Raw genomic sequence first — 20,530 nt, 5'->3', positions numbered from 1 at the left:
TATTCACAGCTACTGTATGTCCCGGCAATTTCTGGAGGAAGGTTATATCACAAGCTCGAAAAGTCCCACATTACACAATCTTCTTCGATATTAATTCAGCAAAGTGCATTTGTGTACTTGAGAACTCTCTTGCAACAGTGTGCGGAAATCTGCCAGAATTTCAGGATTCGTGGCTAGCAACCCCTCCAGAAGACAACAGGCCAATTCTTAACACAACCACCCTGGCACATATTTGCCAGATAGCCCCAACTCTTGTGTTTTATGGCCCGAATGGAGAGTTCAGGAACGATATTTTGCAGCAAAGGGATACCATTACTGAGAATCCTCTACCAAGCTTCCAGAACGGGCAATGGACATTACAATGGTAGGCTATACTATGAGAGATATCGTAGTCTATAGGCATATATTTAGCTACTGTATTATGAAGGCGTTTTCAAAGTAACTTCATTATTTATAGACATGCCGCTATGCAGACACAAGATTTGATTTAGAGACGTTGTATATCCCGAGATTTACTATTCTGAATTAATGAATCTTGGAAAAATGCTATCTATTTGTGATTCAACATAGAAGTCACTATTACTCATCATCAAAATTATGTCAACCTCGGACCTTTTTCATATTGAACCGATATGATTAATCTCTTTGGAGCTCGACTTGATTATTAGCTAGCTCCCGCGCCAGTCGAATGTAAGGTTTCAGACATGGCGACCCGGGGGAGAGTTGAAGGAAGTCATCCTAGGACGATCAGACAATGCCAATATAAAAGGAAAGAACTGCCAGACCTTCAAGAGATACTGTGCACTCCTTTGCTTGGTGGCCTCAATGAAGTTGATCAACTTTGGATCCCATGTCTTCGACCTCAAGCAATCCTCCTTTTGAAGAGAAGTTTGGGGCTCTAGGCACTCGATTATCATAGTTCCGATTGATCGGATATCATCCTGATGTAACTCTAGGTCTTGACTATGTAGTATACTCTCACCGAAATTGGCTATTGGTTATTAGCTTAGGTCATGACACATAAATTAAGCACTCGACTTACCGATCTTGACTGAACCATTAGTTGCCAACAAAATATTATTCGAATTGATGTTTCCATGACTGATTCGATGTATTTGGTGTATATAGTTCAGGCCCAAGAGTATATCATGAGAGAACGCTGCCACTTCGTAAAGTCTCATTCGTCCAAGAGGGGTTGCAAAAACCTGATTTAGGGATACGTCCATAACTTCGTAGAAGAGGAACAATGTGCCTTCTCGATATAAGACCTCGTACAATTGCACAAGATTCTTATGACTTGCGGTAGTAAGGTTTGAGACCACGTCTTCGCCAGAGATCTCTATCTTTTTCATCATAGCCTCTTTAAAGGTGGCATTCTTAGCAAAGACAAGATACCCCTCACCAGCCTGGTGTAATTTGAAGCACTTCTCATAACGTTCCCATGGATCTGCTGTTTCCTTTTGCAATCTTGCTGAGGGCTCCTGTAAGTCTTTCTGAAGCTTTTTGGCATGCCGCTTGCTATCCCAGGATGGTTCGAGATTGGCTATCACTCTCTTTGTTAGAATCTGTTGCCCTGTTCTTGTCCGCGGAAATGTAGACAAGCGGCTCTTGTCTGAGTCTTTTGTCGCATCCTTGTTCATTTTTGGAAAAAGAAGTCAATTGCTTAGGTACTATGCTAGTAAATTTCCCATTTAACAGGCTTTTATATTCACCCGAAGACCATGGTCTAATCAACCTGAAACATGCTCTCCACTCATGTTCACCATCACCAAATCCCTAGCACTCTAGATGTACCATGTATATCAAGTTTCCACAGGGTATCTCAGAAACAACATAAATCAATAAGAAAGTTATAATATTTGAAAGGTATACCATGTATAGTATATAGAGCTTAGTTGCATAAGTTTGACTTGCAAGCTGTCAGTCTAATTGTAGCTTTTCTTGAAAAGTCAGTGTGTTGTGTAATAGTTGTGCCAAGCTCAGCCGCAGGGAAGCTGCAGTCGCAGGGTTGACATCATTTCTTAGTCTTTGAACAAAGAGTGTACTGTAGGGGAGGTATGACCGCGTGGTCCACTAAATTATGTGGATAATACGACCAGGCGAACCTCGAACTAAACCTAATCTGGATAACCTACGGTACCCTGTGGCGGGTTTGGCCGTACTGTGAAACGCGCCCTACGTATAATACAACCAAGCGGTTAGCCGTCCTACTATGTTTACTAAAAATAATGGAGTACCTCGTGGCTAGCTTGACCCCACGGTAAGACTTATCCTATGGCCAATTTATTCACATGGTTTGACGCTTAGCCATGCTTTTCAGAAAGCATGGAGTTCCATATGGTAGATCTGATCGTACCGGGAGTAGCGCCCTACGGTACGTCCTGTCATAAGACTGATTAATGTGCTTAGATTTCTGAACCATGCAAGACCACACGGTAGGTCTTACCATAATGGCAATCTCGCCGCCTGAATAGGTAGACCACAACACGAAGCCCACTCATGACTCTATTGTCTCGCTGAATTCCAATATGAGCCGTTCCTGTGGTTATCCGAACCTGGTGGTTATGCTTCTTTGCACAGCATGCTTACTCCTTATCGAAACCGACGTACTTGTGCTCTGGATTCTACTTAAAGTAGAGAGAACACCCTCACAAGCGTCATTTATCTACACTTGTTTTACGATTATTGTGCTGTACTGGGCTTGTGTCTGGCTATATCTGAAGATGTCAAGAGCGCCTGATTATCTTTATTTCCTACCAGGGAGTTCTAAAGGTCCGGCTATCGCCTCAAATCGGCCGGATATGACACTGACCGATTACAGAGAATCCGATTGTGATTGATGACGATGACGGCTATGCAACTCTCTCTCTATCTGGGGCAAGTGATGGTATGTAATATCTATCTCTAGCCATGGGCATGGTGCTTACATTACGTAGTAAACGTGGCTACGCTTGAATCTCAAGATGATGAACAGAGAGAGAACAATGACGATGATGAGTTTTCCATGCATTGCACTTCATGCAAATCCAAGCATACTGCACAGGGAGATCATCGACTTGGACTGCTTGAATGCAAGATTTGCTACCAGAACGCAGTTGATATCGTACTCGACTGCGGCCATCCGTGGTGCTTCGATTGCTTCCAAGAAACATTTCATCAATATGTCTACCGTGCAACAAATGGTGATTTTGCACAGGCCAAGGCAAGACTTATTTCAGAAGATATTCGACCTTGCTGTCCTTACTGCAGACAGCCAACAAGAGGATTTTATCTATCCCAGCTTGGAGACGCAGATGAGCAGCAAGAGCAGCAGAATCTTCTTTATTTAAGATGTTGTGACAAGACACACAAAGGTTGCTTCATGACGAAATTTATTGTGCGAGGAACCAAGCTGCGATTTATCTAGAAATACTTATGTTTGGACAATGCCATCATTCCACCATCTAATCCGCCTTTTGCATTACAAGCACAGAAAATCAACTGCTAAAATGTATGTGACAACCTCTATATTTTGGATGATGATTGTCTGTGCTGCTTCTGCAAACCTTGTTGGTTGAACTAAGATGAGCGCATTTACATGTGGAACCCGAGAAGATAGGTCAAAAAGACAATACTTGGCAAAAGACTTTTATGCATACTGTATAACATTCTTCGATAGGCCCACTGACAACATTTGTACTGCATATTTGCTCCATCTCATCCAAGTAGTGATTGACTGTCTGCGAGTTCCAACTGTATTATTTTCCGTGAACTCAGTTTCTCCTTAGCTCATTCAGCTTACGATTCACCACATTTTAAATCCAAAGGAAGTTTCTTTGGTGGCGAATAGCAACAATAGAGTTAAGCGGAACGCCTTCAGACGCGAAGTAAATAATGGCCGCCTATCCCTCAACTTCCCACCCCTCACCACTATTGATTACTGTCTTTCCAAAAATCAGAGGATGTGCTTCGAAGGGAGGCTAAACTTACTAAGGTCAGGAGAGTATTCAATTTCTGGTGTTAGAATCAGCTTGGCTAGTCAAACTGCTGAAAGCACCAAGGGTGACGCTTGGATCCTAGGACAGCTAAATGATTAAAGTAGTGTTTATAATATGGATCTGACCGACAATTACCTGGGCTATCCTATGAGCATCGGCCGCCGATAGTGCCAATAAATTCAAAACAAGGTCATTATCGGCTGTGGAGAAGAGGAATTCGCTAACAGCATCTGGATTCCATTCCTGCCCATCCCAGAGCACGGGGCTTCGTAATCGAATGCGCTCTAGTCGGGCTTCTAATGCTTTTGTAGTCCGCCCATACTGGGATACGGAGTCATTTGGACTCACACCCATGAGTATAGACCATCGCTCCGTGATGAGCCTGGCAATCAATTCATGATCGATGCCCCACATATCGAAGACTATAGCGATTGCAGTTTCTTCCGGGGTCCAAGCCACTCTCGCCATGATTTTGACTCATTGTTTTCAGAGAAACATCGTTCTGCGGTACTTATATACTGCTATCCTTGAGGTCATTGGGGAGCTGTGCCGCCTCCAAGGCTCTTCGACGACCAGGGTATATAAGCGGCGCAAATCAGCGGCGCAGTCAAATTCGCAAGTATGCTATGGTAGGCTCTGGATAATATTGTAATAGTTTATTTTGCGCCAATCGTGGCCAATTAAAAAATGTTCTATAAGGTGATAGTTTAAGCTGTATCACTAGGCACTGCTCTCAATGTTTATCGATGCGATCCACTCCTCGTTCTAAACCATCTTTATCATAGCGCCTTTAGTCAAGTCATCACTTTCTTACTTTACTGATACTACCGACTGGTGGACTAGATAGAGGCGATTTCTAGCTTAAAACGCAATAGAGTGAGATATTAGGGGCGCCCTTTACCGTCTATTTTATCTCCGAGTTCCAGCTGCCTTCTCTCTAAACCTGGCACTTGCTTTCAGTCTTCACAAGAAATCAAATATTCAAGCACACGAGCCACTATGAATCACGATATTCCGCAAGGACGAAGATCCATCATAGAAAATGTAGGTCGACTGTGGTTGCTATTTAACATTACACATTGCTGAAACTTGCAAAGGAACCACTATTCGCGCCTGGATCACCTACAGGTGATAGAGTCTCCTTTTATCGAAACCATATCGTCTATTTGCGACATGTACTTCGCCAGTCTTCTGTCAACAACGCTGCCTTCCAGCAGCTGGAAGCCGATCACAACACCCAGCATAGGACCTTGCAAGATCTCACTGCGGCTAATAATTTCCACAAGCAGAGGCTTGAGGAAGAATGCTCAGACCACGCTTATACAAAGCACTGTTTGGATTTGGAGAGGAGAGACAAACAAAGACTGGTAGCATCAATTGCATTACAGCAAGAGAGTATGCTCAGATTGAAAGCTGCGCATGAAGAGATTGAAAGGATGCTAGACATTGAAAAGCGACAGTGTCATGATCTGACATTAGAGCTTGATCGGACACAAAGAAAGTTTCATCTGATAGATTCTATCGTCGATACCATGCTCCTGGAAGAGGACAGCATGCTTGTGAAGGGAGATCGCTCACGGCAGATAACGGATGTTATACTCGACCTTGAAGATCAGATGGAAGCAAAGTACAGAAAAATCATCGAAGAGCAGGACAAGCGTATCGCAACATTGAAATCTGCATAGTAATCTACAGACAGGCTACTCAGACATGAATAAACAACACCTAACTGGTTACAGTACTGCCGTGCATGAAAAACCTACTAGAACTTAAATCAGATTGTGATAGAAGTATTCAGCATAAAAATGCATATCAGACAATGGCCTGAATGCCACGTTTGAAGATGCCACGGTATCATAACCATGGTGTTTTTTGTACTTTAAAGAACGTCGAGAGTCCATAATTCCATAATATGGATTATCTTTACCAGGTAAAAGCACAAGTGACCTTGTTGAATTTTCAGAATGTCAAGGTGCGATCATATAGCGTGGCTCGAACTGTATAATCAAGGCAGACCATGGCCGGAACTGGTGTCTGGTTCGCGCCTGGGCAGATTGAGTCAGGAACTACCTCGACCAAGCGAGCAGGTACCCCAAATCACATTTTTCATGGGCCGACGGCGCAAGGACGAGGCTCTGCGACAATTTTGCAAGAGTAACTACCGAAATAGCCAACGCCACCAGCGCTCAATCAACCTGCGCTCAGATAACCGCTCACTCCAAGCGGCACAGCCGCGGTTCTTTGCTGACTGTGATCCCACAAGTCGATCAATGCCATCCTCATTCGTCACTCCTAGAATTTGCCACCCCGATAATCGCATACCGGTAGACTGGCCAGCCACAGACTTTTCCCCTCACGACCTCGTCCTCTCGCGAGTTCTATTTGCTTTTGTTGATCTTATCTGTATATTTGCCGATGACATCGGAGGTCTCACGGCTGTGCAAAGCCTGCTACGATTATGGGACAGGATTGGGTTAGGATCTAATTCACCTCGGGCGGTTAGCCCACGCGTCCTGATTGTTCTTGAAGGCGACGCCAGCAGCATCACACATACTCTTCTTGACGAGAGTGACTTTTTTCTGGACCTCGGTGATCTTCCCGCTTTTTCGGACATTCAAATTAGCCGACTCTCATCGGAAGAATTGTCTTCCGATGCTCGCCACATCCCACTTGCAAGGGATGTTTCCCGTTGTCTCAGAGATGCTCGCCAAGCGCGAGAGCATCATTGCATGAATTTTTCTGCTTATCATTTAAGCGCTCTTTTTGATAGCAAACTTAGACAGACGACCTCTATATTGGTGAGGCCTTACAATTATCTCACAGCTGCAAGGGAACAGAATCCGTTGGATGGAGCCTTTACGGCTCATTTGACCGCATTCCTCACAGTAGGAGGTAAATCCCGAATTCCTTATGACGGGCTTGCCTCCTATATCGCCTCGGCCATTTTAATGGATGCTTACCCACCTGGCATGCATCGTCAGTTGTTCATAATATCAGTTTTGTAATATAAAATACTTGCTAATGCTCTTCAGACTTCTGTCCCAAAACAGTTTTTCGTGGTTTGTACCGTGACGCGTGTTATACAGCATTGCGCCACGTTTATAGCACTGATGATTTGGCACAATTACAATGCAGCCGTATCGAATATCATCTCCAGGCTTTTTTCAATGTTATGAAATATGAAGATAGAACATCCTCACAAATCCACCGCCAGCATCTACAGAGCCTCGAAGGATACTGGCTCTCTATCATGTCTAATGAGACATGTCTCCTGTGCATTCGGCGATCTCCAGAGCATGTCATGTCATGTGGCCACTCTATATGCGATACCTGTACCGAAATCTATGGAGAAAAAGTCCCACACATAGATCATGCCTTCACCATTCAAAATTGTCTTTATTGTCGGAAAGCACGTTCTCTTATGATCAAGTTGAAACCTCCAACAGCAGCGGCTAGAGTCTTGAGCATTGATGGGGGCGGTCCGCGAGGCATTATACCTCTTGAATGCCTCCAGATGTTTCAAGACGCCTTAGGCGAAGACCTTGTACTGCAGGACATGATTGACTTTGCCACAGGTACCAGCTCTGGTGGCTTAATAGTCCTTAGCGCTTTCATGCTCAAGCTGGATATCGCAAGCTGCAAAATTGCCTTCAAAAACATGCTTAAACGATTCTTTCAGAGCCGTCGGAAGCGTTTACTCAATTTTTTTATGTCAGATGCAACATACAGTACAGATCTCTTAGATGATCTTTTTCGCGAGCATTTCGGCTCAGGAAAGATGTTCGATTCACCAAAATCAACAATATCTGCTACTAAGGTAGCAATTACAGCGTGTTCTATTGACGACGCTAGTCCTTTTATATTCACTAATTACAACGGCATGGTTTCTCACAAGATGCAATCCGGTATTTTTCTTCATTCTTGGCGGGAAGCTTCTCCAGGCTAATAGTCACAGCATACAGTCGCCTCCGCCCAAGTGTGAGGGATGAGCCGTTCTTGTGGCAGGTGTAAGTCTAATGGTCTAATTTACAATTTAAAAGTACTAAATTTCTACAGAGCTCGTGCAACAGCAGCTGCTCCACCGTAAGTCTCTGATGTCTTGATAAGTCGGCGTATTAATTGACCTGCTAGTTACATGTCTACAATTGACATCCCGGGTGTGGGTACTTTTCAAGACGGTGGGATGAGGAGACACAATAATCCCACGCAGCTAGCGTTCGCAGAATCAAAACGTATATGGCCAACTTTCTCTCAACCTGACATCGTGATATCTCTCGGAACTGGTTCCGAAACACTGCATTCCTCCTCGGCGGCATCTCACTTCCGCAATATTTTCGCTGATGGCTGGATGCCACGTATTTATCGCTCCTTCATAAGCTCGTTTGATGGAAAACACGCATCAAGGGAATTGCTGGCTCTAGGCCAAGAGCACTTTCGATTTGACACTACTTTTCCAGGTTCCGCCCCTTCCATGACGGATACCAAAAGCATGGCAGAACTAGAGAGCTGGGCTCGAATTCAACCTACTTTCTCCTATGACACAGAGGCAGCTACCTTAGTTCTATTGGCCACGTCGTTCTATTTCACTTTAAAGGCTGCGCCTGAATTTCGAACGGGGCTCTACTACTGTACCGGTTACATTCGTTGCCGTGCTCCAGCCCAAGCTTTGATCAGTCGCATTTATTCGAAGGACACTACTGAATCAATATTTTACAAAGACGACATAAACCTTGGTCTTGGTCTATCACCACGAGATATTTGCCTAGTTTGTCAGTGTTACTCGTGTCCTGTATACTTTTATGCCCGTAATTTGGACGAGGTATTCACAATCTCCCTCCGCCAAGGCAAGAAGAAGCATAGAATAAGTGCTTTCCCCAAGTCTATACAATGGTTTGTGGATCAACAAGGATTGGATCATCATTTTGGTGCCACTAACCACGATATACCCTCCGGAATACATTGTGATGGTTGCGAAGCAGGTAAACAGAAGGGTGGTAAGAAGAGGAAGTACATGGATATCCAGGAAGATCCCTAAGCTTTCACTGTTCCCTCCTATCCATAGTCTTTCCGAGGGCTCTGATACACCTGGTAATAGTAAACCTGTAATCTGCTATTATCCGCTTGAGTTCCTCATTTTCCCTCTGTAATAAAGCAATTGTGGAGTTCGCATCATCTGAGGCAGTATTTTTGTTCAACTGGTCATTTCCGTCGGGGCGAGAATTAGCATTCATGCGTTTCTAAGTATTGTTAGTGTGTTGAGCAGGGTTGGCTTAAGAAAAGTATATGAACCTGGCTATCGGTGCCACCGTCCTTCCTGGGGATGTCCTTGTCCCTCATTTCCCGTAAAATGTGGTCTTGATTGATTTATGCACAGGATGCCCCATAATACGAAGGCAGGCCCCTATTAATAGGGCAATGATGGTTAGCGATCTATTTTCAAACACTTCTGTCCAACCAATTGGCAATTTCTCCTTGTGGGCGGGCCCAGATATAGCCGCCTTCCTTTCCCAAGTATTCCACAGTTACTAGATCATGACCGTGGACCCATGGTCTTGATTTACTTAAATTCAGAGCTCAGACATTTCTGAAGGTCACATCACACATAACACACATACCCACAGATTTCTCAAGATGAGCGAGCAATTGCCTTATACAGATGAAGATATTATACAGTTCTTACAAAGTCTGGATGACCTGCCCTCAAACGAATCCATGCCCCTCCTTGGATACGATGTTGACCCATCATACCTCTCGATGAATGAATACACACAATCTTCTCTTTCATTTTTCCCTTCCTTACCATCATTGGCAGAGTCTCAGGCCAGCACTCCTGAGGTGGATGAGCACGAAATCCCCTCGGATGGTTTGCAAATGGAGGGTGTGAAAGACTATGTCAAGCGACTAGAATCTGAGTATGGTATCTCCCAATCAAATGTTGCAGCATAGCTAATCGTGGCTTAGGGTCAATTCCCTCAAAAGGTAAAGATCGCAGCTCTCAAAATGAATACCCAGGCTAATCTAAAATTGCTAGTATGGTGGCTGAACTCAGGTCTTATTTGACTAGCTTGCGTCCTTGGATACTGGAAGTCACAGAAGCACTTGACAAATTAGGAGAGCCACCGGCTTCAGCAACCGAATCAGAATTCCGGATGTTTGAATCATGATAGGATTATTCCTTTGGATTCTCTTTTTTTACGCTTTGTTGGATTGAATGATGTATCAGATGAAAGCTCTATCCTAGTACTGGTGATTCTATGTAAATACATGTGATGGTATCAATTTTGCTCCGTACTACATATCTTTTCTCATGCTAAGCTTTGCTGGAGTTAGTTCGCAAACTCATGCAAGCTGATTGGCGGATGCCCAGACGCGGTATCCTAGTATAACCAATGTTTATAAGTTTGATCATTCTCTTGCTCATGCTAAACCTTACTAGGCTAGTCGGGAAGAGCCGAATCGCGAATAGTATAGGTACCTCGGAACATTAATAATCAACAGAACATTAGTTATCTCAACATATTCTGTTTCTCGTGCTAAGCCCTTTGAGGATGGCAGCATATATACTTGAACATGTTAAGCTATTGAGAGAAAACAGAAGATTTTTGGCTACTTCCGCACCAAGTCAAAGGCACCCCCGTCGACTGGATATGTCTTTGCCCATGTCAGCAATCGTTTTCATTCATTAATGACTTCAAATTGCCAGGAAGAGCAGGGAAAGAAGCCGTAAAGGGTGACGAATCCCAAAATTTTAGAAAAGCTGGCCATCTTCAAAATTATACATGGTATATCTTTATTAGAGCAGTAATCCCCAAGAATCAGCACAAACTAGCGTTCTTGTAAATAAGTTATAATGGATGCACGCAAGCATTGAGACAGGCTGAATTGTAAAACTTATATCGCCTTCCGAGCCATATATACATGCAACAAATTGAATCCTTCCAAGTCCTCATCCACGATTTCTGCTTTCGCCTTTCCTACAATATCCATAATCTGATCCAGCCGCCATCTAAATACACGACTGAAAGGCGCGAGACTCAATGTTACAATGCTTTCCGATAGCGCGAGACTGTACCATTTGCCAACTTCCCTTAAATGTTCGTCTCTAGGCCATGGGTTGAGTGGAAGCATCATACATATGTGCCGGACCTCCGTAAAACCAGTGCTGTAGAGCTGTTTAATCGTTTTTGCAGAGTCATGGGTGATAGGGCGACCAGAAAGCTCGGTAGCGCGTCGAATATTGTGATACCAATGTTGGAGAGCTGTGGCATTTTTCGAGCGCTGTGTCAGCTGAAGCTGAAAATCAATCTCCACTTGTTCAAACCACCCTCCTGGCAGTAAACAATCTAGAACCATTTTGTAGAGTGTCGGCCAACAAGAAACACTTCCGCAACCCTGTTGCAAGTGGACTAAGTCCCATGACTCAGCTCTTAAAGCTCTTGGGTTTTCATAATCGAAGGGGGAAAAGAAAAAGCAGTTCGGAGGACAATTCGCAGGTTGCGTAGACATGATATCGACTCCTGTAATTATGGCATTTGGGTATTTCTTAGCCATATCGAGTGCCCAAATACCCGTTCCACATCCCAAGTCCAGCACTCTGCCAGTCCTGGGGAGTGGAGAGACTAAGATGTTCGCCGATCCCTTGACTACTAAGAACACTTTGTGAAGCATGTCGAGTCGGTCCTGTTCTTGTTCATCGCATGGAAGCATATAATCGCTTCCATTATGTCTAGGGTATGTGCGACCATTCTCTAGATAAGTATGTCTGATTCGTAGAGTTAGTCTAGGCTATGATAATGAGGCATGAAAGAAAAACCTACTGGGTATTTTGAATATTGTGCTGATCTGTGTTGATTATGGCTTTGATTGCCATGATCCCTCGCTCTGGAGTATTCAATGCCATTCTGACCGTATCATAGGATTAACTTTGAATTAGGAGTTTTGGGAGACAGGTTATTATGATTTTGTATTGCTTCTACAACAGGTCCAAGGTCGACTAGATAACTTTTCTACAGCCGAGCGCAGGAAAATCTCGTTCTAAACTGGATTTGGTGAGTGGCCGCTGTACTAAGATCAGCTACAGGACTTTGGAGGGCTTTCACCCAGAAGCATTAGCCAAGTTTTTCGGCTCCGATCTTCATACTGAGAACTCTTAAGAATCTTCTCTTTTCCAATCATCAACCTAAGATTGATTTAACTTAAGCTATCAGAGTCTTTCTACACTTCTAAATGAATGATACTGATGCAATGCACCTAGACACTATTCCTACTGAAATTATTCTTCTTATTCTTACAAGTCTCCAATTTTCAGGCATAAAAAGCCTTTCATGTGTGAACAGGCAGTTGCGCCATATTTGTATTCCTCTGCTTTTTCAACGTGTGGAATTCCAATTCTCAAAAGAGGGATTGAGAAATCTTTCTCGCTTCAATAGATCAAATATTTCTCCCTACGTTCGGTGCTTCAGATATTCTGTTCCAGATATTATCCGACCAGGTATGATGCACCTTGTCTTGATCATATTCATAAAGGACTACTGACAAGAAAAAGATGTAACAGATTTTCAGTATTTCAAATCCAAGATATTCACTCCTGAGGACTATGTCAACCAACAATTACGCGACTGTGATTTGTCTCCAGATTCAGGCAATGGTTCTTCCTATTTCTGGATTTATACCAAAATCAGCCGTGTTTGTCGAGAACAGCGCCTTATTCTTGAGAATCATACAGACCTTCACGCACTCACGCATGCGTTCAAAATCCTGCCGTCAGAATTTGAATTCAGCCTCGGTTTCAGTGATAGCATTGACGACTTGTTGCACCAGTGGCAAGTTCCGGCTTTAGAAATGAGAGAAAATACATTTGAGCACCATGCCCTGGTTATTAAACGGGCTTTGTCAAATGCTAAGGATTCGAGACTGCATCCAATCACCCTCCGCCTTTCAAACTTCTCTCTATTCTGGGGACATGACTGGAATTGCTTGAATACCAGGATGCTCGCAACACCTCTTCAACAGTTGTTTTGCCATATGAAAGAGGTAGTTCTGGAAGGTGACTATCGTTATTTCCCCCTAGAAGCCATTTCTAGCGCAACACCAAGCTTGCGCCAGCTAATATTATGCTGTATCACAGTCAGTCATGTTGCATTGGGCACTTTCTTAGACACTAATCGTCTAACTCTTCGTTGTATCGGGTTCTGCAATGTCCAGCTAGTTGGTGAAAGTGGCATCATAGGCCCGTATGAGCTGTCCACATTCTTGGACTTGTTAAGACCTGGGATACCCAAAGCGCATTGCTGCGGAAGAGATCAACGTATGTTATGGTTACTATAATTTACAGTGCCAGTGGCAAGTTGAGTTGTGTGCAAACAAGGCTGGATCAGTCAGTGGTTTCTCTAATCACAATAGTTGAATGAAATAACAATCATCGACTTCAAATTCAGTACCAAGCTCAATCATTTTGAAAGAATTGTGGTTCATATGATATAAGGCATGCTGTATTATCAGATACATGTTCACTGATCAATAAAAAAAAGTAGAAAAAATCAACACAAATGGACCTAACTATAAGCCCAAAGTGGCGGCTTGGAAATCTTGAACAGGCGTTGTCGACCTTTTGAAAGGCTCTGCAACCTTCCAGCCCCTGGCTTTCCTGCGAGATTGTTGCCAAAATCAGCTGGTGTCACTTTCTTGGTGATTGGATAATGCTCATCCTGACTTGAATTAGTACATAATCTCTGTATAGGATCTTAAGGTCTCTTACAACTTCGTCTTGAGATGGAACCCAGGATTCTCGAGGATGAGAGTTGAAGGACGTATATTTCCCCTTCCCTTGTCGATTTTTTCGTACATCATGAATGACCATGTAAACACGGCGATCACGCCCATTCTCGATCCCATCTAGATAGAGATCATTTGCCTTTTTGCACATCGCCGCCCAGCCTCGGCGAAATCTCTCTCGCTCAGCTTTGGTGTTCTTGACCGGGTCCACATCATGAGTTCGTGACAAGCGCTTTTTTCTCCAAACTTCATAAGGCATGGTCTCGGCTTTGTGTGAAGAGTGGCTTATCGTAGTTAGAGATCATAAATAATTCCATGATCTGGCCCCATAATCATGGACAGACTGCAGGTATTTATTACTCGTGATGAAAAGTCTTACACCATGGTCTCGTGTTTTATTTTAAGGGCGGCGTTTCGCGGATGCTATTTTTAAATGATCGCTTGAAACAAGCATCGGCGGCAATTTGAAAATCGTGGTATGTTGTTGATCAAAAGTATAAGAATGCACTTGCTGCTAAATCGAATAGTTTAGAGTCATTATACCAGATTTCTTCCAACCATGAACGTACTGATGATCTACACTTATTTCCTATCGGGCGCGATTGGACTCCTATTCTTGCAACATTTTATCTTATTCATACTCAAATTCTTATTGAACCCAGCTCTTTTCTATCTATTTACTAGGTATATTGTGCTGCCGTACATTGTACGGAGAAGCTTGTTTTGGTCTCCTATTAGTCGGGGCGCGGCCTTTATACATATTTTGCATTGGAGTGGTACCTTGATCTGCAACATCCTTGGCGTCAACAGCGCTGGTGCAGCTCAGTCTCGGGCTGGCTCCCTGGCATTACTACATTTAGTACCCGCACTCTGGACTCCGCAACTTAGCTTTGGCGCGCATTTTTTCAACCTATCGCTGTCAGCCTACAATAGGTTTCATCGTGCTTTCGGTTGGATGACTCTTATCCAATGCGGAGTGCATATTATTTTTGCCATGCGTACATACTCCTTCGACCTAGCCGAGGCATCTCACCGGAACGGTTTTATAGTTCAGTATTTTGTCCAGTTTCCCAACAAGAAGTTGACTAATTCTATGCAGGCTGCAATTACTCTGAGCTCAGCAACTTTATTCTTTCTTCCCTTGATCCGCCAGTGGGCGTACGAAATATTTCTCAAAGGTCATAATTTTCTTAGTATCATGGCATCGGTCATGATTTGGTTGCATCTGGAGGAAAAGAAAGGCTTCGATGCATTCTGTCTATACTTTGCTCTGGGAATCTCCGTGCTTACATACATTGTATACTTCCTACGACAGTTTTACTACAACTTGGTCGCTGGTCGGCCAGTAGCCGCTGCGGAACTTATCAAATATCAGGATGCGGTGAAACTAACTCTAACATTGGCACGGCCTTGGAAGGTACGGGGAGGTCAATATGTCTATTTGACCATACCGGCAGTGAGAGCATTATCATTCGCCGAATCGCATCCTTTCAGTATCGTTTGGTGGGAGGAGGGCCCTAATGGTGAAGCAATAACTCTATCCGTTCTTGCCAAGATTGAGTCAGGTTTTACTCGAGCCTTAGCATCCTCTAGCCATGAGCACCTTCGCGTGTGGATAGATGGACCTTATGGCCAATGTATTGATACTAAACAATATGACAGTGTTATCCTAATAGCAACAGGAATAGGTGTTGCAGCACAGCTACCATACGCCAAAGAGCTTCTTAGCCGGCAATTGAAAGTGGAGAGTGAGCATTTAAAAGGACTCACAACCCCTAAACGCATCTCTATTGTTTGGGAGCTTGAGCAAGAGAGTAGGATTTCTATCCATTATCTGGAATACCACTAAATTATACAGGTCATGAAGATTGGATCTACCAATGGATGGATCAGCTTCTTAGCGACGACTCAAAAACATTGGTATGATTTGGCTTCTATTACTAATTCTGCCACTGACAGATGACTTAGGTACTTCACTATACCCTATATATTCTTCGTCGAGCCGACGAAAGCCATGGTGATGGTCAGAGAGTCAAATTAGGACGTCGAGGGGCAGCATTCTATGGTAAACCCGACTTTAGAGGCATCATGGACAAAGAACTGTCTGAATCTCTCGGCAAGGCATTAGTAATCAGTTTGTTTTGCCCGTCTCCTTGGAAGCAATTGATAATATAGTAATAACATGGCCTTAGTTTCTTCCGACTCGAAGACACGTGACGAAGTTCGAGACTTGGTCTTGGATTCCGCTCAACGAGTTGATTTGCATGAGCATGATTTCCAGCCTGAGAAAAGTGGGCGATTATTGGCCTCTAGAAAAGAGACAAAATATGCAGGGGTGGTCTGAAGCAGTCAAGGGCTGTAGGCAAGGAGAAAGCAGCATATGAAATGCAGAGATTATTTCTTGTGTTCTTGATGGTATAAATACTATATCATTTTTCGCTAAATCTATGCTTCAATATACTACCCTAGTGATAGAGAGTTAAACTTATGATATGAATAAAAGATCTCATACATTAATTATTTGCAATTAGGCTGAAGCTGTTACGAACATAGTAACTAGCTAGTCATCTACTCCAGTGTTCATCGGGATAGCATTGCTCGCAGCCCGGCTCTGGTCAGGAGTAGGTATATCGCTTCTGAAAGCATAGAAAATCAATGAAAATTCAACATGATAACCAAACAGAGCGAGAGAACAGATACAATGGGGACAGTTGTAAAACTAGAAGATGAAGAGACAGTTTGACGTTTGATAGAGCCCACACTACTGCTACTCATACTGGGAGAGTGAATATTCGACGATGAAGGACAGATAGTCACATAATTTGTTGAGGTCACAACAGTTGTAGAGATTGCAATGGCCTGAAAGACACTGGTAACTGCGGGAAACGAGGCCCTCGCACTTGCAGGAATAATTTTAGCAGTAGATCTATCATTAAGATTAGTACAACATGAAGTCGCAAGGTTGAAATAGCTCATTAGCTCATACTTGCTTATTTGCATATCATTCATGCTGGTTTGAGTCTTATCAGTAGCATACTGGTAGAATCGTGCATTCATTAGGAAAGTATCCATCTCATTTCCAGGGTTAAGAGCGAAAACCATTCCCTCATGGCAGTGGGAAATGGGCTGGCTCTGATCGCAGAAAAACCATTGCGGGTCGAGTGTGTTGACAGTCAAAGTCAGAGCCAGATGTTTCACATCATCAGGATTATATTGATTAAATCCTGTGTCGAACTTTGAGACTGAAGAACATGGCCTTTCCAAAGTTGACTGAGTTAAAGTGTGATTTAGAGAACAGAAGTTAAATGTGACCTGATCACCAATGTTCGCATTGATTCTATTAGGATGAAATAAAAGTGAGTTGTGACAGCCGACTGCAACATAGTGTGTGTTTCTATCTGTCTGTTCAAGATCAATGTCTATAATCTCTTTAAACCTTTAGTCTGTATTAGTCAACTGTCCTAGTCAGATATTCAATGAGTCTTACTGAAAAGCACCTGCGTTGAGCACGCAAGATAGGACCAAGATAGAATAGTATAGCATATTCAATTGAAGTATTCCACTAAAACTCAGTGTGATACAGGTAACACAGGATACGACTTGAAAGGTGGGACACAAGATATAGGAATATTTTACCATGGTTCATGCATAAGACCATGGACAAATAGCATGATTGACAAAAACCATGGAAAATAAACTATATAAAGGTGCCTGAATGTAGAGTAGGTATTCGAAAATCCAGTTTTAGTCTCTCTCATAATAATAATCCTATTGTTTGTTTGATTAACATCCTCAAAGAAAATGGAGTCTCAAAATCCTTTGCCTATTAATGGACCGCCCAAAGGTGAAACAACTTCCGGCACAGCTGACAAGAAGGATGATTATGAGAGTCCTGTCAATCTCAGCAAAGATAATATTATTGATATCATGAAAGCGATCGTAGAATCCGATCAACAAAATATAACACTTGCAATTGAGAAAGCCTTGCCTGATGGGGCTGATGTTGATGCCAAGCAGTTGCGAGAGAAGATTCACCCAGATAAGCATATCCTCAATGATGAACATAGGAAACTAGCTACCGAGGCTTCTCAGCGTGAGTTTGATGATAGAAGTTGAAAGGCTCTAGGCTAATAAATCTCAGGACTAAATGAGGCTATACAACGGGCCGAAGGTGGCGATATCAGATTTCGCTTCGGGGGAGGGGGACTTAAGCCCGAATCTAGCGATCTAACCCGAAAGAGCTATCATATCTCAGCTTATAGAAAAGCTTACAACAGTTTACTCATTCTATGTGAGGCCGCATGTCTAAATCCAGACATTCAGATTTCCAAGCCTTCCCCCGACCCGGGATACCGCCTTCCTAGAGCAGGAATAGAAGCATACAACGATCTGAAAGAGATCAATAACGAGATTATGAAACAAAATAGAAACAACAATTTCGAGGCGAATACCGGCCTTATCGACGTTCCGGGTCTTGTTGCAAAGTGGAAAGCCATACATATTGCGTACATGAACTCCAGATATCCAATGAAGGTTATGCAAAGCAACTTAGACATGTTTATTGATAATAATCAGTACCCTTCCGAATGGAAAAAGCTATACTCTAAATCCTGGCAGCACTTTGGGGAGTTTCAGGCTCTCTGGAATACCCTGCCGAAGCTGGTGGGTGAATATTTTACAAACTCGTTATCATCTACGCCTCCAAGCTCGAAACGATTCTGCGCTCGTATCGAGAAGATTCTTGACTCCAAATCAAACAAGCTGGATAAGAAATACAAACGCGGTACAAGCTTATTTTCAATGACTTTGGACATCAAGGAGTACATTACTATATTTGACGAAGTTATCAATGCCTTTCGGAAGGGAGATCTTCAGACTTACATCGCTAAGCGAGAAGAGATACAGGTTATGGTCAAAGAAAAGGCTTACCCAGTGGGACTGGTACCCCCAAGCCCGGAACAAGCACAAAATTGGCAACCTTCCAGCAACGTTCCTGGTATGGGAGATCACGGCAGTCCTATACTGAATTCCGGCTTTGCTGCAAACCAAGCAGGCAATCCGAGTCAGGTGGTACGAGGCAACAACGGAGCTTTTGCAATCAAAGCTCGCGTTGTGGGTGGGTCTTTCAAACCGGGCTATACATCGCTTGGTGAAAGAATACGCTTTATACAGCGTCGAGGTGCCTATTGCGCCAACTTTGTTGTAGAAGATGATAATCAGATGTGGCGACTTGTTGATAGCGGGTACCACGGTGGGAGATCTGCTGTAGAACAGGCGGAGGGATTAGGCGTGCCAAGTGTGGTGCAGGATGTGATCGAGATCAGAAATCTGAGAGATAGAGTCGCGGAAGGTGGCGATTGGGGTATCTTCTTTGCTGCTGCTGGCAAACTGCCCATCAACTCCATAAAGCCAAGATTACCGGACATTGTGGTGGGCTTTTATCACATTGACCCGGCAAAAGGCGAAATGCGCAATGCAGTTTCTCGATCCAATTTGGGCCAGATTCTTCGGTCCAAATCCACGGCAGACAAGTTGATAGCCGAACTAATCTCAGGAATTAGTGATATGAGATTACAGGATGTCTTGATGCCTCAGCAAATTCCTTCCCTTCTACTGCCGCCTCATACTAGTCAAACACACCAATTCAACCCCATAAACAATTATAATCGAGGAATCGGACACGGGATTTTCAAGAACAATATGCTTAATGGCTATGGACAACCATACATAGGTATGGGAGAGCTGTCTAGAGCAGAGCAGTCTTCCTTCTTCAATGGGGGAAGAGAGACACAAATGATGTCGGTTCAGCAGCACAACCAGATTCTTCAGTCAGCTATCCAAGAGCTAATGCACCAGCAGCAGAAGAGCGCAGTGTTCAGAGAAGAAGAAGAGGAGGAGGAAGACCAGGAAGAGGAGGAGGAGGAGGAGGAGGAGGAATTATAGCTTTTACGGATTCATGCTATTTGTTCTTCAAGTGTACTTACCTATCGATAATCAAATTGACACTGCGTTGTATTGGGCAAACTTCAGGAAACACCCATTGCTTAAAAAACTATTTAGCCCTATATCAGCTTATTAGTATTGATTTAGAAAGTGTTTCTCATAGAGCCTAACAAGAATACTTTTGCTATCTCTTTGGCAACTGGATTACTTGTTGATTGGTTGTCATTGACTCCACGAAATGGCCAGTGAATGCTACGGTCCTGCTATTAAAAGATCAAACTCCACGGTGTTTCGAGAAACCATGGTTCCAACATCTTATATCTTAATCATATTTTCAGTAGTCTGCTTGGATTAACAGTAATAATTTGTGTGAAGATCCAAAATGGAGAGCCTTCTTGAAGAATGGGAGACCCGCATCGATGGGACAGTTCTTTTAGGTCTGTATCATTCTATGAAGATTGATCCAAAAGCTAAATATTTACAGACTCCCCTATCTCATCGGAACCCAGTTCACCAAGAGAAATAGACTTCGACCCTGCAGAAGAAAATAAATCTGATAGACCTAAAAATATGCCCGAGTCACCCGGAAATGGCTGCTCTATCCAAACTGCGTCATTTGGTCAAAATCACTTTGACAGATTACGACGCAAAACTTCTTATGCACGTTGTCCAACTCTATCTTCGATGCCTTCTCAAATGTCTTATTTCGATAACCAGTTAAGCCAGTCTAGCTCTGGTTTTCATTCAGGCTATCCTTATATTAGTCCACTTGTTCCGTCCAAGTCGACATTTGGTCAGCCTCTTCCATTAAAGGACTCAGATTATCAGTCTGGTCA

General features: G+C 43.3%; 12 protein-coding genes across 12 annotated transcripts; 7 read left to right on the top strand and 5 right to left on the bottom strand.

The window, feature by feature from the left end:
• Nucleotides 1-636: 636 nt before the first annotated feature.
• Nucleotides 637-1,640, bottom strand: BO82DRAFT_297308 (kinase-like protein; the record flags this gene model as incomplete). Its single annotated transcript, XM_025631946.1, has 3 exons — nt 637-738; nt 786-991; nt 1,043-1,640. 3 exons carry the CDS (start codon nt 1,638-1,640, stop codon nt 637-639), a joined length of 906 nt encoding a protein of 301 aa, XP_025486199.1.
• A 662-nt stretch (nt 1,641-2,302) lies between these two features.
• On the top strand, nt 2,303-3,642 carry BO82DRAFT_359528 (uncharacterized protein). Its single transcript, XM_025636601.1, has 3 exons — nt 2,303-2,772; nt 2,822-2,887; nt 2,937-3,642. The coding sequence occupies exons 1-3, from the start codon at nt 2,529-2,531 to the stop codon at nt 3,404-3,406; spliced, it is 780 nt and encodes a 259-aa protein (XP_025486198.1). The 5' UTR covers nt 2,303-2,528; the 3' UTR covers nt 3,407-3,642.
• A 413-nt stretch (nt 3,643-4,055) lies between these two features.
• On the bottom strand, nt 4,056-4,445 carry BO82DRAFT_369706 (uncharacterized protein; the record flags this gene model as incomplete). The annotated part of the gene is made up of 2 exons (XM_025637177.1): nt 4,056-4,064; nt 4,113-4,445. 2 exons carry the CDS (start codon nt 4,443-4,445, stop codon nt 4,056-4,058), a joined length of 342 nt encoding a protein of 113 aa, XP_025486197.1.
• A 447-nt stretch (nt 4,446-4,892) lies between these two features.
• On the top strand, nt 4,893-5,697 carry BO82DRAFT_348034 (uncharacterized protein). The gene is made up of 2 exons (XM_025633814.1): nt 4,893-5,021; nt 5,075-5,697. Exons 1-2 carry the CDS (start codon nt 4,977-4,979, stop codon nt 5,660-5,662), a joined length of 633 nt encoding a protein of 210 aa, XP_025486196.1. The 5' UTR covers nt 4,893-4,976; the 3' UTR covers nt 5,663-5,697.
• A 192-nt stretch (nt 5,698-5,889) lies between these two features.
• BO82DRAFT_387616 (patatin-like phospholipase family protein) lies at nt 5,890-9,012 on the top strand (the record flags this gene model as incomplete). The annotated part of the gene is made up of 5 exons (XM_025638322.1): nt 5,890-5,949; nt 6,041-6,953; nt 7,010-7,882; nt 7,933-7,984; nt 8,109-9,012. The coding sequence occupies 5 exons, from the start codon at nt 5,890-5,892 to the stop codon at nt 9,010-9,012; spliced, it is 2,802 nt and encodes a 933-aa protein (XP_025486195.1).
• A 554-nt stretch (nt 9,013-9,566) lies between these two features.
• BO82DRAFT_436965 (uncharacterized protein) lies at nt 9,567-10,226 on the top strand. The gene is made up of 3 exons (XM_025641154.1): nt 9,567-9,889; nt 9,939-9,956; nt 10,009-10,226. The coding sequence occupies exons 1-3, from the start codon at nt 9,609-9,611 to the stop codon at nt 10,139-10,141; spliced, it is 432 nt and encodes a 143-aa protein (XP_025486194.1). The 5' UTR covers nt 9,567-9,608; the 3' UTR covers nt 10,142-10,226.
• A 642-nt stretch (nt 10,227-10,868) lies between these two features.
• BO82DRAFT_348028 (class I SAM-dependent methyltransferase) lies at nt 10,869-11,918 on the bottom strand (the record flags this gene model as incomplete). Its single annotated transcript, XM_025633813.1, has 2 exons — nt 11,795-11,918; nt 10,869-11,739 (listed from the first exon to the last, which is right to left on the bottom strand). The coding sequence occupies exons 1-2, from the start codon at nt 11,875-11,877 to the stop codon at nt 10,869-10,871; spliced, it is 954 nt and encodes a 317-aa protein (XP_025486193.1). The 5' UTR covers nt 11,878-11,918.
• A 278-nt stretch (nt 11,919-12,196) lies between these two features.
• On the top strand, nt 12,197-13,336 carry BO82DRAFT_348025 (uncharacterized protein). Its single transcript, XM_025633812.1, has 2 exons — nt 12,197-12,468; nt 12,523-13,336. The coding sequence occupies exons 1-2, from the start codon at nt 12,204-12,206 to the stop codon at nt 13,302-13,304; spliced, it is 1,047 nt and encodes a 348-aa protein (XP_025486192.1). The 5' UTR covers nt 12,197-12,203; the 3' UTR covers nt 13,305-13,336.
• Nucleotides 13,337-13,397: 61 nt separating this feature from the next.
• On the bottom strand, nt 13,398-14,010 carry BO82DRAFT_348022 (uncharacterized protein; the record flags this gene model as incomplete). The annotated part of the gene is made up of 2 exons (XM_025633811.1): nt 13,398-13,684; nt 13,735-14,010. 2 exons carry the CDS (start codon nt 14,008-14,010, stop codon nt 13,532-13,534), a joined length of 429 nt encoding a protein of 142 aa, XP_025486191.1. The 3' UTR covers nt 13,398-13,531.
• Nucleotides 14,011-14,310: 300 nt separating this feature from the next.
• On the top strand, nt 14,311-15,677 carry BO82DRAFT_297276 (ferric reductase family protein; the record flags this gene model as incomplete). Its single annotated transcript, XM_025631943.1, has 3 exons — nt 14,311-14,799; nt 14,851-15,565; nt 15,610-15,677. 3 exons carry the CDS (start codon nt 14,311-14,313, stop codon nt 15,675-15,677), a joined length of 1,272 nt encoding a protein of 423 aa, XP_025486190.1.
• A 1,122-nt stretch (nt 15,678-16,799) lies between these two features.
• On the bottom strand, nt 16,800-17,132 carry BO82DRAFT_241752 (uncharacterized protein; the record flags this gene model as incomplete). The annotated part of the gene is made up of 1 exon (XM_025630794.1): nt 16,800-17,132. A coding segment is annotated over one exon (333 nt), but the record flags the coding sequence as incomplete, so codon positions are not given.
• A 420-nt stretch (nt 17,133-17,552) lies between these two features.
• Nucleotides 17,553-19,694, top strand: BO82DRAFT_427173 (putative glutamine rich protein; the record flags this gene model as incomplete). Its single annotated transcript, XM_025640381.1, has 2 exons — nt 17,553-17,844; nt 17,893-19,694. The coding sequence occupies 2 exons, from the start codon at nt 17,553-17,555 to the stop codon at nt 19,692-19,694; spliced, it is 2,094 nt and encodes a 697-aa protein (XP_025486188.1).
• Nucleotides 19,695-20,530: the final 836 nt, after the last annotated feature.

This window comes from Aspergillus uvarum (assembly GCF_003184745.1).
Source record: "Aspergillus uvarum CBS 121591 unplaced genomic scaffold BO82scaffold_97, whole genome shotgun sequence".
Classification (NCBI taxonomy): domain Eukaryota; kingdom Fungi; phylum Ascomycota; class Eurotiomycetes; order Eurotiales; family Aspergillaceae; genus Aspergillus; species Aspergillus uvarum.
Note: the sequence above shows the minus strand (reverse complement) of the source record. Positions and strands in the feature narration are given on the sequence as shown.